This window comes from Epinephelus fuscoguttatus, linkage group LG16 (assembly GCF_011397635.1).
Source record: "Epinephelus fuscoguttatus linkage group LG16, E.fuscoguttatus.final_Chr_v1".
NCBI lineage: Eukaryota > Metazoa > Chordata > Actinopteri > Perciformes > Serranidae > Epinephelus > Epinephelus fuscoguttatus.
In genome coordinates this window covers 27,904,143-27,925,885 of record NC_064767.1, presented here as the reverse complement: position 1 = coordinate 27,925,885, position 21,743 = coordinate 27,904,143, and the positions used below count along the sequence as shown (strand labels likewise).

General features: G+C 41.4%; 2 protein-coding genes across 12 annotated transcripts in view; one reads left to right on the top strand and one right to left on the bottom strand.

The window, feature by feature from the left end:
* The window catches only part of ggps1 (geranylgeranyl diphosphate synthase 1), a 182,453-nt gene that overhangs the window by 62,808 nt on the left and 97,902 nt on the right, over positions 1–21,743 (bottom strand). The gene's annotated exons all lie outside the window — the stretch shown is intronic.
* lyst (lysosomal trafficking regulator) overlaps positions 1–21,743 on the top strand; it is a 79,418-nt gene that overhangs the window by 16,701 nt on the left and 40,974 nt on the right. For 10 of the 11 annotated variants that reach the window (XM_049600239.1, XM_049600241.1, XM_049600240.1 and 7 more), the window contains 5 exons: positions 757–848; positions 6,416–6,614; positions 10,155–10,245; positions 11,811–13,914; positions 20,738–21,680. In XM_049600239.1, coding sequence (XP_049456196.1) covers positions 757–848; positions 6,416–6,614; positions 10,155–10,245; positions 11,811–13,914; positions 20,738–21,680 — 3,429 coding nt within the window. Of the gene's footprint in view, positions 1–756; positions 849–5,112; positions 5,218–6,415; positions 6,615–10,154; positions 10,246–11,810; positions 13,915–20,737; positions 21,681–21,743 lie in introns of those variants that run through there. The other variant, XM_049600242.1, reaches the window with a different exon arrangement.

Below are 21,743 nucleotides of genomic sequence, written 5' to 3'. Positions count from 1 at the left end.
TGGGTGGTGTAAAGGAAGGCAGGCTGCTGGCTCAGAGAGTCGCATGTCTGCCGGGAAGATATTAACACACTACCCTGAAACGGATAATGCAGTTAAAAGCGGTCAGGTGGCTTGACTCACTTTGAAGAATGTCCTGATTGCTTCGCCAACTCTGGTGGTGAGAGATTCCAGCCGTATGGTCAGGCTCTGAGCTAAACACAGGCTGATTTCATCTTTATGTGGTCTTTGTTTCGCCACATTCAGGGATACTCCAGTGCAGTTCTTTTAATCCTGAGTGTGATTTTAAATTGTAAACTGCTGTGCTGTCCACCAAACTAGTGTTAAGAATAACGAGCTTTTGCTTTGAACATAAAACGGAAGAGTTTATTCATGCAATATCTAAAATATGACTCATGGTGTTTTTGTGCAGTTTAAATTAAAAAGTGATTACAAATGGATGCTTTCTGGTTCCAGTGCTTTTGTGTTGGGATTTTAGAGAGGAGAAAGAAAATACACTGACTTTCAGCACTGCATCTGACCTGTTAGATCAATACTGGAGCAATAGTTCCACATAACGGCATTACTGGCTGTTACATCACCATCTAATTGACTGTACCGTCATCTATAATGCTTACAAATCAAAAAATCGTTGAGAGTAATGTCACAATGGTTTATCTAGTGAAAGGTCACTGTTTTCATTTCTATTCCTCTTCATGTAGGAGCAAGTAATAATCTGAGTCATGTTTCTCCTCTTGTGTCTCATCTGTCTCTTATCAGGTCAGCCTTCAGGGTCTGGAGAATTTCCTCTGTCTCTTCCACTATGTGCAGCACCACCCCACCAGCACCACCAAAGATGCACTGAAATTCTGGTAGGTCTTGTTGTTATTTTGACATCTTCAATTGTACTGTGATGGAGGTTTTGTGTCACCGAGAGAGTAAATGGTATTTAGTCAACACCTCAGTGACAACATAGACATGACTGTTTGTATAGTGGGCTAACAGTAACTGCAAATATACCCACAGTCACTTTGTTCTTTTCTCTGGTCTTTTCTTAAGAAAAGTAACTGCGGACGTGACAGAATTATTTTCATCATTTTTCTGTCCCACCCCTATAGTAGAGGTTGCAGACATTATGTAATCATGGTGCATTAGCTTTTCGGAGTACCTTGCTGCATAGATTTCCATATTGATGAGGGAAATTGTCAACATTAGGCACCTTGAGTGCCTCTTGTTTGTATTCTGTTCAGTGTAAATAAGTCTCTTACACACACACACGCACGCACGCACGCACTACCTAGAATTATGTGAGCGCATTAGCATATGTGAGCTATGTGTTCCCTCAGCTGAAAAGTGATTAGTTTGAATGGGGGTTTGGTTAGAATGCCTGAAATAATGTCCTTGTTTAAAGACAAGCTTAAGGCAGTTTAATGTTTTGCTCTGTGCGATCAACCTCTGAATGCAGCGTGTTTTTAATTTTTCAGGCGTTTATCTGCAATGATTGAGCACTTAGCTAATTGATGATGTATAAATGAAACAGTGGGTTTGTCAAAAAAATTGTCATACTGTTGTAAGCTTTAAGTTTGACCATCCACACTCTTTTTCTTTAGACTGTAGATTTGCAAATTTATGATTACAGTCTTTGAAAGCAGTGTTGATTTGTGAAGATAATCTGAACAGGGCATATATGAATCTTAATCTTTTCCTTTGGCATTAGTCAGAGCTCACACTAAGAGAAAACACTTCAGTTTAAATATTGTCATGATGTATTCAGTTGTCATTTACAAATGTCCATCACAGCTCATGGCAGTCCTGAGTGACAGATTTAACGTGAGCCGACAAAACTAACTAAAGGAGTAAACAATCCACAGTGAATAAAAACACTCAAAGTATACATCTTGTGCGTGCACACTGTTGATTTCTCATTGTTTGCAGTAGAACCAGATATATTGATGTAGTTAATCATGTGGATAAACCATGTTTGCCTCCGTGACCTCATTATGGCTCTTAACACTCTATTAACAGTGCACTTTACACACAGGAATCCTGGTTCAACACACTAACCCAGACAGCGTTTGAATGTTCCCCCTTTGCTTTAAGTGTCCTTTGTCCTTTTTGCTGTGACAAAATGAAACTGGTGTTTCTTTACTTATACCAGCACCCAAAGGGGCAGAGCTGAATAAAGCTTGCGCTGTGTAAATAACTCGGTCGGAGTAAAAAACATCACAATAATTGGCCAGAGGGGAAATGCAACTTTTGAAATCTGCAGGAAAGAGGTGTCTTAGGCAGCAGGATGATATCATAGAAACCATTATCTCTGTATACTAAGCCTCTAATCACTGTCTTGTGGGTGTGATTAAATGACTGAGAGGATGGTGGCATAAAGGTGGTGGAAAAAATAGAATAATGCTTTTAATATTCATCAAGCAAATACTGTGTTTTTGAAAATCTGTGGGGTTTTAATTATTCTCTATTGAATTTTTCTAAACTGCTTGGGGATGCAGCCTGAACTGTCAGTATGCCAGGTGTTTGTTTTGAAGCCATTGTATCTAATTTAATAATATATTTACATAATACATTTCTCCAAGCCCTGAGCTGATCGAGTCTGTGTTTCAGCTTACCTTTAATTGAGGTTTGTGCTGCATGTGTGAATAAAAACAGTAGCTTTATTATAAATTACGGTAGCAATTACACATTAAAGCAGTTGTTTGTGACTTTATTAAAAAAACAATTCTTTGTCATATTTGCTGAAACTGTCACTGTAACCACACAGTATGTCCCTCTGCCTCCTTGTATTGCTTATAATGGCATTATCACACATGAATGTAAACAGCCAATCAGAGCCAAGGAGTCTCTAATGTAGCTGTCAATCATGTCAATCACTGCTTGTGAACATCGGTCAAAAGCGCTGAGTCAAGATTCTGTTACTGCATTGTCTATTCCTTGCCTCACGTTTTCAGAAACATATTTTAGTGTACTGTTTAACTGTAAAATGAGAAAACTAAGCCCCGCCCACTGGCTGGAGCACCTATTTCATCATATTTGATCAGCACTGCCTAGTTTGACAGTGTGAACGCAGTTCCCAAGCAGTTATTGACATGATTGACAGCTGCATTAAGAGACTCCTCAATGGTTATTTGGTTATTTTCCATGAGCTGCAGTGGATTCTAGCAAATGCCATTTAAAGCACTATTTGTCTCATGTAATTCTGTGTGGATAGTCACAGTCACAGTTTCAGCAAATATGACAAAAAGTTATTTTTATGAGAGTTACTAACTACAGCTTAGAGAAGTCAAACTTAATATAGCATGTCAAAGCTTCTGACAAGGCCTGCGACCTAAATAAGCTCCATTCAGTGTTCCACGCAGACTTAAGACGAATTATCATGGTGATCTTCAATTTTAACCGAGGTGACACCGTGTCACTGAATGCTTTTTAGTGACAGGCGGTAACAGCATAGTTGTTTCAGAGGACAATTCAGCATAAAGTAGGACAGGTCGATATGAGTCAAGCTTTAATATCGTGATGTTAATATGAATATGTTCTATGTCATCATATGATAATTCAGTTATGCTTAATAAAACGTATTGTATCAGTGCATATCTTGTAAAGGTTGGTTAATCGGCCAAACTGATTATGCTGTGTGGACAGGACGTTTTACAAACTTATTAGTGATGGAACTTGGCTCCAATAGTGGCAAATGGGTGTGCATTAATTCATCACTTAATTAATTGCCAAGCAGTTTTCCTCCTCCAAACTATCGTTATCTTATTGGCCTTTAAAAATCCCCTATTGGTTGATCCCTAATATTTTCTTTTTGTTGCTTCTATCACTGAAGTATTTCACTGCTGGAAAGATGGTCTCTTCATAAAACTGGGCTGTCAATGTTTTGAAATTGGTGCTACATGACCAGAGAAAATTAAGAAAAGGTCTTTGGCATTAGCTTTTGCTCAATATGTAAAAAACCTACAACTACGAGAATGTACTGCACCGCCCTAGACCAATAAATGTTTCCGCTCGTGGCTGATGTAATGCAAGCTTGTCTGTTTTGACACAGGAAACCATGTGGCGTCCAGCTGGTGACATCTTATTTTGTGATACATATGTTTCTGAAATCATTTTGGTGAGAAATAGCCAATGCAGTAACACAATCATGGTTTATATTTCATCAGCACTGCTTAGTTTAGTTGTTTGATCAGTTTGATCTGAGTTTAGGAGAGAGAAGGCAAGTCTCTTTCTCTCAGTCCACTTCTTTACTCCATGTGTCCCTAGTGGTGGGCATACAAAAATGAGGAAGCGCAATCTGCAGTTCAAGCAACAGCTTAGAGCCATCAAAAATCTGCTGGTTGAAACAAAGTGTTTGAGCTTGGAGACAAGCAGGGTGACCTGGGCGCTGGTGAGATGGAGGGAAATTTATTACAGTCCATTTACATATACTACCCACATTGTTATGCTCCAAGTCAAATTTCTCTAAGGAGACCAATAAACGAACTGAACTGAACTGAACAAAGCTGGTTGAAAATAAGCAAATCATTCCTTCAATAGAAGTAAAATTCAAGCCTTTCTGCGGTGGAGATGTCCTGAAAACTAACCTCTTCAAAAGAGTGGGAATGTAATATAACTTGTTTAGCTAGTTATTTTTTGGAAACCTTGTGGTCTTAATTAGAACAGCAGATAGAGCTGCAGTAAATAAAAGAGAATATAAGAGAGTCATCATCAGATGTAACAAAAACATGTTTTGTACATCAACTTGTGATCTGGACAAGAGTCAAGATAGAATTAGAAATAATAGAAGAATTGAATCGAGGATATTGTTGATATCATCCTGTAATACAGAGTGCTTTATGTTTTGTCAAGCCTAACTTCTCTCTTTTAGTGCTGTGGCTTGTTGTCACTAATAATCTGTCATTAAAAAATCCCCAAACAGTTGTTGTGGTGCAGAATACAAAGGCTGATGGTTGATTAAGGAGGTCTTCTACAGGGCACCAGGGGCTCATCAGTATTCCCAAGGCCAGTCCCCTCACCATGTGACATCACATGCTTTCATGTGATACGCTGATCTGCTGCGAATCTGGAAAGCTTCCATTTGAAATTCCAATTTAATGGAATTTGCGCTGCAGAACAGAAAATTCAGTCAGCAGTCGTGTGAGGAGGTATGCAGATACAGCCAGCAGAGCTGCAGTCAGGGTTGGAGCAAACACAAGATGACTGCAAGGAAACCGTTTGGCCCAGTAACATTTGGTGAGACGACTGCAGACGTATGTTACAGAGGCTTGTGTCAGAAATAAGTTTTTGTGTTTTTTAAATGAAGTACTTGTAGATTTTCTTAAACAGCACTCCTCTACGTATTGCTATCATTAGGATGTTGTAAGCGGGTCAGAGCTGCAGGAATGTAAGCGAAAACTTAGTTATTTGGTTACTGTCTGATTGAAGTAGTTATGACTCAGTCCTGAGGGCATGTCCTGTAAAGGGGGGGTGTATCTTAAGCTGTAAATGGAGAGAGATGTGAGGTGTGTGTTTTCTGTTGAGACCTACAGCTTATTGTTAGATGTATTTAGAGGGGCACATGGTTGTGTCAGACATAAGCATACTAGCTTAGAGGCACTTGTGAATGACAGTTGGTTTTGCTTATTTAGGTTGTTGGAAATATGTGATTGTCTGGATGTCAGCGTGTTGTGTGCTTAGGCTTTTTGAGGAAGTTGGGTTTTTTCCCCCACACTGTACTCGTATCATAGCCAATACCTAGGCAATGCAGTTACACTGACCCTAACAGAATAATTTATGTGATTAAATAGCTGCTTTGTCATGTCAGTAATGTAAAATTATAGATTAAATCCCAAACAAAAGTGTGCATAATTATCACTAAACTGTTCATTTTCTTTGCTTTTATATACCTGACAATTAATCTGTCATATTAACATACTGTGGCAGAAGGTATATGTTTTAAAAAGCCAAGTGAGCTACAGTAGAAGTGTGACTATTAGGTTTTATTTAAGCCTGAACTTGAGCAAGTATGGTTGGAATTTCCACCATGCTCGCTTGTGTTAGAAATGGTTGGGTCATATTGAATTAATACAGTATGGTCTACACCTGCTCTATATTAGAAGTGTCCTCAAATAACTCTTGTGATGATTTGGCACTTTATAAATAAGACTGACTTGACTTAAACTTAGTAGCTTTTACTTCCATAACCTCAGCTTTCTACCTTACATAAATCAATTTGGGTTTACCTTCACTGCCAGAGAATGTCTTTATTAAGAGTTAAATCGGAAGAAACTAAGTGTGGGACTTAATTTTATTTGCAGTCTTATATTAAAACTCATGACAGCCTATTGGTTTCTCTTATCATAAAGAACAACCTCATAATCCAACACAGCAGTTTTGAGTGTTATAGATTTGATTGTATCACAGTCTTATGTTTTTACCTCTTCTTTTGCAGCTCAGATATGAGTGGGGCCAGTAACACACTGGCGAGAGAGTTCCTGACTGATGTACATCAACTATGCAGTGCGGTGGCCCAGAGAGCGGAGGCACGGGAGGAAGATGAGGAGGAGAGCCACATGGTGGCATTGGGAGAGTACCTAGTCAGGGGACGTGGTTTCCTGTTGCTCAGCACCCTGGACTCCATCATTGACCAGGTGAGGATGTTCAAGGCCACACATTAATGAATCAGCATTCTTCCCCTTGAGGCTATGTCATACAGTATGTGCATTTTAAATACAGTTTCAGCTATTATTGCAAACGTATGCAAATGCTTCTGCTGTACTTCAGTTTAGTAATATTTATACAAAGCTTTAGGCCACTGCTTTTATTTTCAAATTCTGCCTCATAGTTGTTAATTCATCTATTCAACCTTTTTTGTGCAGCTGTTTAATATCAGCATGATAAAGTTTAATTTCTGCACATAAGCCTTTGTAACCTCTGCTGCCACTTATCTCTTTCATCATAAGTATATTGCAGAGAGTCTGCAATAGAGATTCAGAATATTGCAAAGGCATGATAAGGAAACAAATTAAATGCAAACATAACATCAGAGGGACATCAGATGGTAAGATCAAAGGGGTATTTAATGACCACAGTGCAATAAAACCCATCAGTGGAAAATCTAGAACACTGCCGTATATTTTCAGTTTTAACTTTACACTGGAGTTTAACTTCACTTCAGCATCTTTTCAGTACAGCACTGGCAGTTGTTTTCACATGAGGATATGTTTACATTTCCGTGACTGTACCTGAGACATGAGAAACTGAACTGTTTTGATTTCCAGACACTGAACCCAATTATTACACCACAGCTTGGCCAATATTGCCACTGTATTTGTTTAGTGGCCAATTAGGCTGCCTCTCTACATCTGTGGCTGGTGTCAGTACAGCTTGCAGGGTGGTCATATCTAGAGAGGAAATGAGCTCTGCAGTGCCCCAGTGTTGTTTCATTTTCTTTCTGATTGCAGAAAGTTGGTCTCTTCGTTCTGCTGCGGTTGCATGCAGGATGTTGATGCCGATATGCAAATCCATTTACAACAGTTGACAGCACTATCATATTACTCTTGAGAATAGATAGTGTGATTTATATAATACAATAAACAAAATACACCAGTATTACTCTCTTTCATAATGGATTTTACAGATATGGTTTGGACTGGGTTTATCACAGCATTGGTGGAAATACTGTACCATGAAAGGCAAAAGTAGGCACTTTGCTTGTTAGCATCTATCTACAACAATGATTTGTGAGCACTTTATTTAGGTGCTCATGTAAAATGATAGGAATGGTGCTCACAGAAGCAGGCATTGTTTGCCCTGTTAACTGGCGCCCAGTGTTTTTCTCTGCCTACACATTGATGTTCAGGTCTACAGACTTCACAAGCAGAGCCCAGTCTACCCTGGACTCAGCCTGATTATGTATTGATCAGACCTGTGAGGGTTTTTTGGTCAAGTAACAATTTAAGAGAAGCTCCTCTCCAGAATAAATTATGGGGCTTTCATGTGTTGAGTCCAGCGCTGCACATAAATGGTCAGAAACCAGGACAATGTTGAAAACAACATGACCTATGAGCGTTTGGGTTTGCCGTTTTTCTTTAACAGTTCCACGCATCAGATGTGGTGCCACTGCTGAGTGTTCTTCAACCTACACAAACATAATGGTTTAATTGTGTTTAAAGTGCTTTGATGCTCCTCATGTGAAACTGAGTTAATAAACAGGCTAAATACTCACCTAGGTCAGTGCTACAATGTATCACAGCCATTGAGGTGGACTAATAAAGTGAGAATGAACAAGGGATCCATCAGCCATGGTCACCTTTTTACATAATGTAAATAGTAATCTGTTCTTAGAGGGGTCTCTAGGCTCCAGAATAAAAGATGAGCTCACTGATTTCATTTATTTTCAGACCAAAAAGTCCTTTAAAGAAGAAAAAGTTTATAATCCTCCGACTCGAAGTAATGATTGCATTATTGAATAAAATATTGTAATGCGATGAACATGACCCTGTGTGTCAGCATGCCTGCAGCCTCGTTTCGTCCACATCTTTCAGCTAATTTCACACACATGCATTATATTTTCTCTTTTAATGAGGGCCTCCAGTACAGACATTTAATGCATTCTTGTGCTAGTGTGTTTTTCAAGCTCCAGCTGTGTGTGTGTCAGCTGCGGCCTGGATGGAGTTGAGCCTTTTATTGACAATCAGGGCCAGGCATTTTGTAAACATTTAATTATTTGTAGTATGTAAGAACCTGTGGTTTGCAAAACACGATTTCAGTACTTAAATCTTGTGTTTGAATTGAGTATAAAAATGTATTTAAGTTGGGTTTGTTCCACTGTGCTGTTAAATTCCCTGCGCTACCTGGTCTTTGTCTCATTAGTTGCGACACTGTTCAGATGGCTCAGGTCTATCTCGGTAAGATGTTCCTTATGTAAGACCCATTACATGAGTAAAACCAGCATAAACATGAATAACAGAAAAAAGTAGTCCGTATCTGATGGTCCATTTTGATTGTTTTTTTAAAGGTCAGGGATATTCTTTTACACACACACATATATATATATATATATATATATTTATTTTTTATTTTAATTTTTTTTTCCCAACTGAACAAGTGTTAAATATCAGGCAACTGTCATCTCTGGGTACATCATCAACTGAATAATTTAAATGGAAATTGCTTAGCTACAACCAGATAAAAAGCTGTATAAGTTACACCAATAAACCGACCACGCTGATAGATCAGCCGCTATTAGCTTTTTAAATATTTATCGGTATCATCGGTATTACAGCACATGCTACATAACCGCAATGTTGCCAGTTCAATTCCAGCTGATGACCTTTGTTGCATGTCAGACACCTGTCTCTGTCCATATTTCTACTCTGCCTTCTTATAAATAAGTAACTAAACACTGTTGGTCAATATATCTCTACAAACTACTGATATTAGTGCGGTATCAGATTGACAAATCCAGAATTGGTCATGCTATAGTTTGAGCATCCAAAAACTATAATTAAATAGACGTAAATGTTTTCATGTAAATAATCAGAGTTAGAGAGTCTCTGATGAAAAGCCGTAGTTAGTTACTGAATGAGTAACTAAAGTCAATGTCATGCTGTGCAGATACAACACAGAAGTGACAGACCAATTACCTTCGAGAAACTGCACAACCTGTGATGATTTAATGCACTTTGTATTATACAATGAAAAGAAGATCTTGTAAAATCAGCATGTTGGTAATTTTTAATTCACACATGAAGGAGTAGGTTGTTTGTTTTTAATTAACACATGAAGGAGTTGGTTCTCTCTCTGCTGTGAGGTATGCCCGGGATAGACATGAGATCCCCATGGTCTAGGAAGTAACAGCCATCATGTAGATGCTACATTGCTCCCTGACACATTTCACCGGAGACTAACTAACTAACTAAGTGGCTAACTAAACGCACACAAATCAATAATTAAGTGCGGGGATCACACCGTTAATTTGAAAAACAACCAAATTCAGATACAAGCTGCATCTTGAAGTAGCTAATTTCTCTTCATTGAAAGCAGCGAAACCTAAAAAAAACATTTACTGGCTATGGACAAGAGTTTGTCTTGCTGGGAGTGTCTGGGTGTGACTTCAGAGTGTGACCACAGGGAGAGGGGCAGGGAAGCTTTCTAGGTAACCTCAGTGTGTTTTGTTGCACTCTCAGGAGTTAACCTGTCGGGAGGAGCTGCTCACTTTGCTGCTGTCTCTGCTGCCACTGGTCTGGAAGATCCCTGTGCAGGAGGAAAAAGCCCCAGGTCAGTAGCCATAAATACTCACTATATTACTTGTTCATGTTCATGCTGATGTCAACAGCACATAGCTCACACTGCACAGCTGTACTAGCATGTGACCACCTCTTATTCCTGGTTTGTAACTACTGATTTCGACTTACATACTTTGTTTTTACAAGTGTGAAATTTGCTGTGCAGTTCTCTGTAACTTACAAACTGTACATTAATATCGTTTGTACAGACAAACAAAAATGCAGACTGCGTTTCATGGGCCAGAAATGTTCTCTAGCTATGTTCATTTATATATTTGCTCCATCTCCCGTCTTTACATAATTCTTTACCAATTACTAAGGTCAGGCCATGTTTCAGCATTAGCTCTGGTGAAGGCAGTGGAATGTGTGCACATTGCTTCTGACTGTAAATGTTGTCTGTGATTTTCTTATCAAATAAAATCATTTTTATCAAATGACTCATTTTTGTTTATAATGTAGTATTTTTCTTGCTCAACACTGCAAACTGTGCTCATTTTGAGATGGAGGAATCTGTTGTTTATCATTGTAGTCAATGTCTCCATTATGTTGAATCTCAGTGTTACAAACATAAACAGCCACACAACAGGAGAGTTAGTGGTTTCAGAGGCCGCTGACCTCAGGATGACACCGGTATTTAGTACAACACTGCTGATCCTATCTAGCACAGACCCTAGACATTTTTACTTTAATTAATTCTTACTCACTGAGTGTGTTTTAACAAACACAGAATATCTCCTGACATGCGGCTGAGCTTTATGTTAGTCATTTTACACTTCAAAAAAGTGTTTTTGGAAATTTAATTCCAAATAGCTAATGTTTGAAAAATGTTTGTTTTAAGTCTCAATTCCTAAAATGTGAAATAATCAGACATTAACCCACTATGACTTCAGTGTACAGTTTAAATTTAATGGGGCTCAAAATAACAGTATGAATGTCCAGAAGTACATTTGCCTGTTTACACCTGGTATTAACAAACGTTTCTGTGATCCTAACACAAGTTGACAGCCGAGAGACATTGTCGTGTACACCTGTGTCTGTCATGTGTCTCCAGCTGACTGCTTGTGTTCAGATATAATTATTGCCTATATCACTTAAGTTAGATGGTCAAAGGACTCCACGCACAGTTACTAGAACCACACTCACGCTAGCTGCTTGCTAGTCACGTTAACAGTTGTGTTGGCACAGCTGGAAATATCGCTGTCAACAGAAGTCAACGCGTCTCCTTTCTATAGAACAAAACAATGAACAAGCACTCAACACTTTGCCCAACTTGTCATAAAATGACCAGGTTGCAGAGTGTTAGCATGCTGTCACCAAAACAACCATCACATCCTGCATTTTTGGCGTAGTCTGTGTCAGAGATGCATCAAAAAATCACAAAATAAATGCAGTTAAGTTTGAGGGATCATATCACAATGTGTCTTGGTGGTCGTTTACACTTGTATTTAGCTCTGTCCACTTGTGATTGGATCAACCAGGACGCATGTTAATACCAGGTGTAAACACGCTTTGTATGTGCATCCAGAATGAAACTGACAGATTTCTTTGTGTTGACAGATTTCACCCTGCCGTCTCTACTGGAGATATTCCTAAGCCGGGAGGTGAAGGCGGCCCCTCTCAGAGCAGGACAGAAGGCTGCGACAGATGAACAGAACTCTGGGAAGAGGTCACGTGTCGGCAGTGGCACCTGGAGGTCACGGAGGTCACGCAGGACAGCGCAGAGATACTCTGTGAAGGATGCTCGGAAGTCCCAGGTCTCTACCTCAGATTCAGAAGCCAACCCTGAAGACAAATCTGTTCCAGGCCCCAGTGGTGCAAGGAGCCGAAGGTCACATGGCTCCACCATCCGGGTAAGCTGTCAGCATCATCGTTCAGAGGCCTCACAGTTAATATCCACCGCTACCAGCACCACAGAAATTATGAGTGCACCATACCCACACCCCCGAGCCCCTGGCTCCCAGATTTCGGACACTGAAACCCTGACAGACCCAGCTGCAATATCAATTTTCAACCGCATGGAAAACTCGCCCTTTGATCTCTGCCATGTGTTGCTTTCCCTGCTGGAGAAGGTTTGTAAGTTTGACATGAGCATCAACCACAACCCCGGCCTGGCAGTCAGTGTCGTACCAACTCTCACTGAGATCCTGACAGAGTTTGGAGATTGCTGTGGTCCAGGGGGAGGGGCTGGTGGAACGGCTGCAGAGGAACTTGCGGGAGGCTGGACCGAAGAGCCCATTGCACTGGTCCAGAGGATGCTTCTACGCACCATCCTGCACCTGATGTCGGTGGATGTGAGTCAGAGTGAAACCCTCCCAGATAGCCTGAGACGCAGCCTGACAGACCTGCTGAGAGCCACCCTCAAAATCCGGAGCTGCTTGGACAGACAGAGTGACCCTTTTGCTCCTCGGCCTAAGAAGACCCTGCAAGAAGTCCAGGATGACTTTTCATTCTCCCGTTATCGTCACAGGGCGCTACTGCTGCCAGAGCTTCTAGAGGGAGTATTACAAGTGCTGCTGGGTTGCCTGCAGGCATCCACACCTAACCCCTTTTTCTTTAGCCAGGCGCTGGAGCTCATCCATGAGTTTGTCCACCACCGTGGCCTGGAGCTGTTTGAGGCCACAGTGCTGCGACTGGAGGGACTTGGCAGGGCCAGGGATTCTGAAGTAGGAGGTGAGGCTTCAGAGAGGCTACGAGGTCTCATCGCAGGGGTCTTCAAAATCATCAGTGCTGTCAAGAAGGCAAAGTCAGAACAGCTTCATCAGTCCGTGTGTGCCAGACGCCGTCACCGTCGCTGTGAATATTCCCACTTCCTGCATCACCACAGAGACCTGTCAGGTTTGCCCGTCTCTGCTTTCAAGCAAGCTGCAAGACGCAACCCCTTTGAAGAGGATGGAGAAGGCAAGGAAGGGATGGAGGGTGATGCAGTGCATTACCCCGAGCGCTGCTGCTGCCTGGCTGCCTGTGCTCACCAATGTCTGCGGCTCTTGCAGCGGCTGTCCCCCAGCGGGCCAGCTGTTTTGCAGGTACTGGCTGGGGTGCAGGCTGTTGGAATCTGCTGTTGTATGGACCCCCGCTCAGTTGTAGGACCCCTGCTGCACGCCTTCCAAGCTCCAGGTCTCCGTAGTTACCAGTCTCATGTTCTCAGTGTCCTTGGCCGACTGATCCTAGACCAGCTTGGTGGGGGACAACCCTCAGAGAGAGCCAAGCTGGCCTCCTGTAACATCTGCACTCTGGACAGCAGCCAGCTGCCAGGCCTGGAGGAGACACTGCAGCATGGGGAACCTTCAGCCATTCCTACCAGTCTGTGCTACCGCTCCCAGGGTATTCTGCCAAGCGGAGGGGGGGCAGAGGACATGCTGTGGAAATGGGATGCTCTGGAGGCCTATCAAGAGTTAGTGTTTGGCGAGGACTGGCAGCTGAGCCAGCAGATAGCTGGCCATGTGTGCCACCTAACCCTGCGGGGCAATGCTATAGTTCAGTGGCAGCTCTACACACACATCTTCAACCCCGTACTGCAGAGAGGGGTAGAGCTGGCCCACCATGCCCAACAGCTGGGGGTTTCCACTGTCTGTACTCAGGTCTGCAGCTATCACACACAGTGCCTGCCTGTGGAGGTACTACTCATTTACCTGCAAACGTTGCCTGCCCTTCTCAAATCAAGGTGAGTGATTTTACATCAGTTTAAGATTTTTCTTAAGTCCTGCTTTTCCTTCATCATCTGTCTTTTTTAAGTGGTTGTTTTCATCAGTGAGTTTCCCCTGTAGTATTGGACAGTACTTCACAGTTCTGCTAAAGATGTGTTTTAAATTTTAAATTTTTGAGGTAGAAACATGTGTAGCTACAAGCTGTTCTTGGGTTAAAAGTGCAGAAGCATCAGTAATATGTGTTAAAACTAATTTGTCTTCACAGTGATGCAGGTAGGTCTTCTGAAAAATGTTTTAGCAAATTTCTTATTCAAAAAATGAATTCTGCTCCTTTTATACTATCACAAAAAAGCAAATATAACCAGCCAGCTCAAAGTAGACACCTAATCCACTTGGACATTGTTTGTCATTAGATCTGTCTCTGCAGGTCATTGCTAATTGATGCTAATCAATTATTTATTACAGCTTTGTGGACTGAGCGATAGACGGATTATTGACTGTTTATGTAACACTGTTACGAGTACAGTAGTCTGGCTAAAGCAGGTGTTTGTGGTGTTTGTTCAGACACCTTTAACTGGTATTACTGTATTAATTAGGTTTACTTTTGAGTCCTCAGCTCTGAGACATTTCAGAGACATTGTATTGCCCAGAAATGTGTGAATATGAGTGTGAATGTGTTTGTCTGTCTGTTTGTTAACTCTGGTGACCTGTCTAGGTTGTGCACCGGCTCCTGCCTACTGCATGCTGGGATAGGTTGAATCCCCATGCGACCCTAAACAGGATCAGTGTGTATAGAAAATGGATGGATGGATGCTTTGAGGCAGTCTGTCAGCAGTGGGCGGATAGGTTTCCTTATTAAAATTCAGAGTGTGTTGTTCTGCTCTCTGCAGGTTTGACTGGCATTCAAAGTCTTTACAGCTGTGATGTTTGTCATCTGAGCCTTTTCAAAAGGCACTTTAGAGACAATTTTAGGTCCTTACACTTATGTAAAAGACATCATTATACAAGTCTTATACTCAGATAAATCCCACTTTGAGAGACCTGAGCTCTCTCGTGTTATTTTTCCCTTCATGTACCTTAAATGCATTTTTGTTCACACACCAAGCCACTGCTGCTCAATGAATATTTGTAATTTACATACATAAGGAAGCTCATTATTATAATTGGTTGTTAAGGGATGTACAGTTGAATACCTTTTTAATGCAAGATTAAAGCTGGCATGCGGAAAGTTTACATCCAATTGATCATCTGTTACATTCAAGCCCTTGCCAAACGAGTTTACATAATGTTGATTAAGTCTAAAGCCACCAGGGAAACCTCTCTGTACTTCACAGAATACAGAATACCAGAGTAGTGGTGTATGGAGTATTGTGGAAAAATATCAATTCAAATATCAATACACATAAATTCTAAATAATTGAAACAGTGATAAGACTCAATTTCTGCATTATCGATACACTGCTACCAGCTGCACTTTCTTGCTCTCTGTTTTTAATGTTTACGACAGTCATTCTATTGTTCTCTGCTACTAACGAAGAAAAGAAAATAGGTATGGAATATGGATTATTTTTCAAGGTATTGTACTGAAATTGGGAAGTCCATTATGGTGACAACACTAGCACACCAGAAGTGATGCATTTTACATCATCCAGCCAGATCTTAAGGGGGCAGAATGGGTGGAGAGACCTTAGCAACGGAGAAGCAGGTGTGGCAGAAGCTATGGCATAAAAACTTAAGAGGTGTCCAAGTAAAGGTTTCTGGAGTGGTTGAAAAAAAAAAAAAACCCTTCACCTGCAAGCATACATCATCCAAACTTCAGGTGGCAGCACACATGGTAAATAAAACAGTGGTTTCTTAAATGTAACACACAACTGGTTTTATTAATTTAAAAGAATCAGTATGTTCGGGAGCATTGGCAACCAAATTGCAATTTGCTGCATAGCAAGATCAAGAAATAGCCTGTAGCAGGATGCTTCTGAACTACTGCTTCTAAACAGGGTGAAACCACAGATCCATGCATATACTGTACTGGATATGGTCAGTCTCATTAGGTTAGACTATACGACTCCATCTGGTGGACCAATGACATATTTGAGGGTTGTTGTTTTTTTCCTTTTGAAATATTGGTACATTACATTATTACACATTAGTGATGACCATCAATCTTAACTTTCCATCTCTTCAGCCTTTTTTCAAACTGTTAAATAAAAGTCACCTGTCCCAAACAGCACATTCAGTATAATCAAAGTGCTTTTTACTCAAATTATCACTGGGCACACACACACACACACACACACACACACACACACACACACACACTTAAATAGTGTATTGAATGACAAAGGTTTAGAATTTTTATATTTGGATGTTCTTATCCTTCTCCTACATTTAAATGGCTACAGAAATACAGAAGCTACAGAGTATACATTGATTTAAAAGCTTGCCAATAAGAAAACTTGTTGCAAGATAACCTAAAAGACAAATAATCTACTCAAAGCTGTGCAACGTCTGACAACTTTGCCTTCCTCTTCATCATCTTGCACCGCCCCTGTAGCTTTCTACATAACAGAACTCCATATTTTTTCAGATGAGAGCATTAAATATTCAGGCTAATGGAAAGTCATCCTGATGGACTTGCACACCACTAATGAAAAGAGGAAATGTTCTGAAAATGCAGAATTAATCAACTCCACATTAATTTAGAGGAAGGCTGGAGAAAAGGTTTGAATAGGAGAAAAAAATCAGTAAGTTTATTGTTTATTAAATGTACCCATTTCATGCAAGGAGCTCAAAGCGTCAAGTGAACATCTGTTTCGGTTCCTTGACATACTGGGTAAACAATCCCATGCTGAGATTAAAGTGTTTTTATTTTCAGGCAGTGTATAGTGTCAGCACATCTCTTGAGAGGCTTGTTTTCTCTCACCAAATGTTGATTTAACCTTCACTCAGAGGTGACACATTATTCTTTTATGGTAATTTACCCTGCATTGTAATAGCGTGATTTATTATTTATCACTGCCTCAATAGTGTGTGTATACTTAAAATTTAAAAGGGTAAAATGTCAGCTTTGTTTTTGGTAACTAAACGTGTGATTCACATTCAGATAACTTTGACACAGTGTGATGGAAATTTGTTTTTGTGGCTCAGTAAAATAAATACAACAAAAGAACATTAGATAACAGAGCAAATGCAGTACATGAAGTGGGAACCTTAGAAATATAGCAGTTGTGTTTATGTGCAATGTTGGCGTGTTGTGTCCTTCACAGTTAATTTATCATGTTAATAGAAGTTGACTAATGTATTTAAAGGAGTTGTTGTGCCCTGGGGGAAATTACATCTGCAACCCGATGGGAGGAAATGAAATCAGTGAAGGAAGGAGTGTGACGGGTCCTCTGTGGTGGCAGTGGCTTTTCCTCTGATTGACTAGTTGCAATTTGTTAGATTAGACTGAGTGGTGCCATTTATTTTAATTGCTGGGAGATCTGGGAGTGTTAAAATGTGCGCACTTCATATCTGCTTTCTTTTTCTTTTTGTCACCATATTAATCTTTTCCTTGGCCAGTGAGAGGCACACGCATAGCTATGTTCCTCCTGGGGGTAATTTTTAAGTAAATGAATGGCAGAATGCAGAAAATATTGGCACTTAAACTCTTTTACAAAACTCTCATACACAGCCGAGGTCAGCCCTTCATCAAGTGCTGTGGAGACTTTACCGGTGCTGCTTAAGTAGCCACTAGCACTTGAGCTTAGTTGATTTTCGTCTACTTCTCTTCCTAATAGTTTCTATTTGCCACGATTGCAGTGTTTTTAAACTATTCATTTTACCTCCACTAGGGCTGTCAAAATTGTTCAAAAATGACGTTCGAATAGTCGTTCTAAAAATAACTCGTAGGTTCGAACCATTCAAATTTTTTTTCCGCATTATGTCCACAAGAGAGCAAACTAAGACAAGGAAATATACTTCTGTATGTATTAATACAAGGAAACATAACTACTTGTAGGTATTTTTATTTCAACATAAACATCTTTGAAAACATTTACATGACTACACATTAAAACACATAAAACAATTATCTATAACATTACGTTATAAACGACCGCGGACCTCTCGCTCGGCCCCCCCGACCCATCAGGCCACACCGCCCGCGGAAGCGCTGCGAATAGCCTCGAAGCGCCTCGAAGCGAAGCCACTTTCCTTTCGACGCCCATGTTAACCGATCGTGTCATCCACACGCCGCGCAGCTCCGTGGCCGCTCCCACCTCCCACTCGCAAAGAGGACAGCTACGGTGGTGTTTTTTTTTCTCCACAATCGAATATCAATTTTCACGTTCAAAGGTCCTTTTTTTTTTTTTCAAATTCGAATTTAAATTTGAATTTAGAATATTCGTTGACCACCCTAACCTCCACTCAGTCTTTTGCCACCAGGTTCAACTCAAGGATCTGGAGGATTTTCAAACAAAACAAAATATAGACATATACAAATGAAATCCTGCTTAATCATCACCTATGGGCTTCTACTCGTGTGGTGGTGACTCAGTTTGCAGAGCTCCCGCCCTTTCACTGTATTTTGATGTTTTTGTGAGCTCTGACCGCTTCTGGGTGGAGATTTCCCCAGCCAATGACAGAGCACAGGTGCCGTGCCCAAGCGTGTCCGAGCGTGTCCGAGCGTACACCAGCGCGAGCCTTGCCTGAACCTCTTCTGTGAAGCTTTCTTCCGTACCTCTGGGCTCCGTACACCCGGGAGAGTTGAGCCTGATAGGAGGGGCCGAATTTGAATGTGTGTTTACAAACAGCAACTGGAAAATCCTCCAGACCCTACCTTTAACTAATCATGGATATACAGTACAGGCCAAAAGTTTGGACACACCTTCTCATTCAATGCATTTTCTTTATTTTCATGACTATTTACATTGTAGATTCTCACTGAAGGCATCAAAACTATGAATGAACACATGTGGAGTTATGTACTTAACAAAAAAAGGTGAAATAACTGAAAACATGTTTTATATTCTAGTTTCTTCAAAATAGCCACCCTTTGCTCTGATTACTGCTTTGCACACTCTTGGCATTCTCTCCATGAGCTTCAAGAGGTAGTCACCTGAAATGGTTTCCACTTCACAGGTGTGCCTTATCAGGGTTAATTAGTGGAATTTCTTGCTTTATCAATGGGGTTGGGACCATCAGTTGTGTTGTGCAGAAGTCAGGTTAATACACAGCCGACAGCCCTATTGGACAACTGTTAAAATTCATATTATGGCAAGAACCAATCAGCTAACTAAAGAAAAACGAGTGGCCATCATTACTTTAAGAAATGAAGGTCAGTCAGTCCGGAAAATTGCAAAAACTTTACATGTGTCCCCAAGTGGAGTCGCAAAAACCATCAAGCGCTACAACGAAACTGGCACACATGAGGACCGACCCAGGAAAGGAAGACCAAGAGTCACCTCTGCTTCTGAGGATAAGTTCATCCGAGTCACCAGCCTCAGAAATTGCAAGTTAACAGCAGCTCAGATCAGAGACCAGATGAATGCCACACAGAGTTCTAGCAGCAGACCCATCTCTAGAACAACTGTTAAGAGGAGACTGCGAATCAGGCCTTCATGGTCAAATAGCTGCTAGGAAACCACTGCTAAGGAGAGGCAACAAGCAGAAGAGATTTGTTTGGGCCAAGAAACACAAGGAATGGACATTAGACCAGTGGAAATCTGTGCTTTGGTCTGATGAGTCCAAATTTGAGATCTTTGGTTCCAACCGCCGTGTCTTTGTGAGACGTAGAAAAGGTGAACGGATGGATTCCACATGCCTGGTTCCCACTGTGAAGCATGGAGGAGGAGGTGTGATGGTGTGGGGGTGTTTTGCTGGTGACACTGTTGGGGATTTATTCAAAATTGAAGGCACACTGAACCAGCATGGCTACCACAGCATCCTGCAGTGACATGCCATCCCATCCGGTTTGCGTTTAGTTGGACGATCATTTATTTTTCAACAGGACAATGACCCCAAACACACCTCCAGGCTGTGTAAGGGCTATTTGACCAAGAAGGAGAGTGATGGAGTGCTGCGGCAGATGACCTGGCCTCCACAGTCACTGGACCTGAACCCAATGGAGATGGTTTGGGGTGAGCTGGACCGCAGAGTGAAGGCAAAGGGGCCAACAAGTGCTAAACACCTCTGGGAACTCCTTCAAGACTGTTGGAAAACCATTTCAGGTGACTACCTCTTGAAGCTCATGGAGAGAATGCCAAGAGTGTGCAAAGCAGTAATCAGAGCAAAGGGTGGCTATTTTGAAGAAACTAGAATATAAAACATGTTTTCAGTTATTTCACCTTTTTTTGTTAAGTACATAACTCCACATGTGTTCATTCATAGTTTTGATGCCTTCAGTGAGAATCTACAATGTAAATAGTCATGAAAATAAAGAAAACACATTGAATGAGAAGGTGTGTCCAAACTTTTGGCCTGTACTGTATGTGCTCACTATATTCAAGAATGTGACTACACTGTGGGCTGATGTCAAAATAAAAATATTACATTTCAGGGATCTCGTAGTTTAAGTATTTTTATTTGAAATTTGCTATTTTGATAACATTTTATATACATTTAAATAAATTAATTTGGGAGATTCCTCCACACACTACTATAGAGGGAGCTTGCGTACCACCAGTGGTAGATGTACCACAGTTTGAGAACCAGTAGCATAGTGTATCAAAGTGTTTAATGTCCATGAATGAATAATTTATTTCTTGTCTTGCTAGTTGCCCATATGTATATCGAGTGTGTGTAATGTTTATGTCCATGTTTTGTCTTACGTTGCTCATTTTCTAATATTTTCTGTTACAGGGTGATCAGAGACCTTTTTGTCAGTTGTAACGGGCTCAACCAGGTGACAGAGCTCGTCTACCTAGACCAGACACGCTCTTTGGCTTTGAAGGTGTTTGAGACTTTGATTATAGGCATTGGACACCAGCAGGCTGATGGAGTGCTTCAGGAGTTGGAGAGTGCTGATGCTGAAGAAAGGGAAGCCGTCCTAGGCCTGGCTGAGGAACTGGGGTCCCGAGGAGTTGGAGAAGGCCCACAGAGCCTTAGTAAGTTCTATGAAGGCCTAAAGGAGGCATATCCACGTCACAAGAGCCGGAGTGGGCAGGGTCGCGGACCCGGGCGCAGCCGAGCAGAGACCCACCTCCACGTTATCAACCTCTTCTTGTGTGTGGCCTTCCTCTGTGTCAGCAAAGAGGCCGATTCTGACCGGGACTCAGCCAATGACTCTGAGGACACTTCAGGTTACGACAGTACTGCCAGTGAACCTCTTGGCGGGCGACTGCCTTACCTGTCCCCAGACAGTGTGGTTCTGCCCTCCAAAGAGCAGGTACGACGCGCTGCAGATGTTTGGTCAGTGTGCCGGTGGATCTACCTGGCCAGCCCCTTGTTTCAGAGGCAGTTCTTCAGGCTAGGAGGACTCGATGTCTGCTTGCGCCTCATGGACATGGTTATTCAGAAGCTTTCCTGTAAAACCAAGGATGGGAAAGCAAAGAAGAAGAGGGATGGTAAGGGCAAAGGCAGCCCTGAGTCCACAGCTACCTCACTGGGACAGGAGGAGACAACTCATGTTTCAGCCGACACCCTCGGCACTGGTCCAGCTGAGGGAAAGACCAAAGATCCAGCAAAGAAGCTGGAGGAAGAGTGGCAACTACAAAGTATTCGTCTCCTTGAAGCCTTGCTGGCTATTTGTCTGCACAGTGCTAACTCGGCCCTGCAGAGGATAGAGCCTGAGCTTTCTCATCAGGTATGTAGTTTGATATCATACTCAGCTAATCCCTGACCACTTCAACCACATAAAGAACCCTGG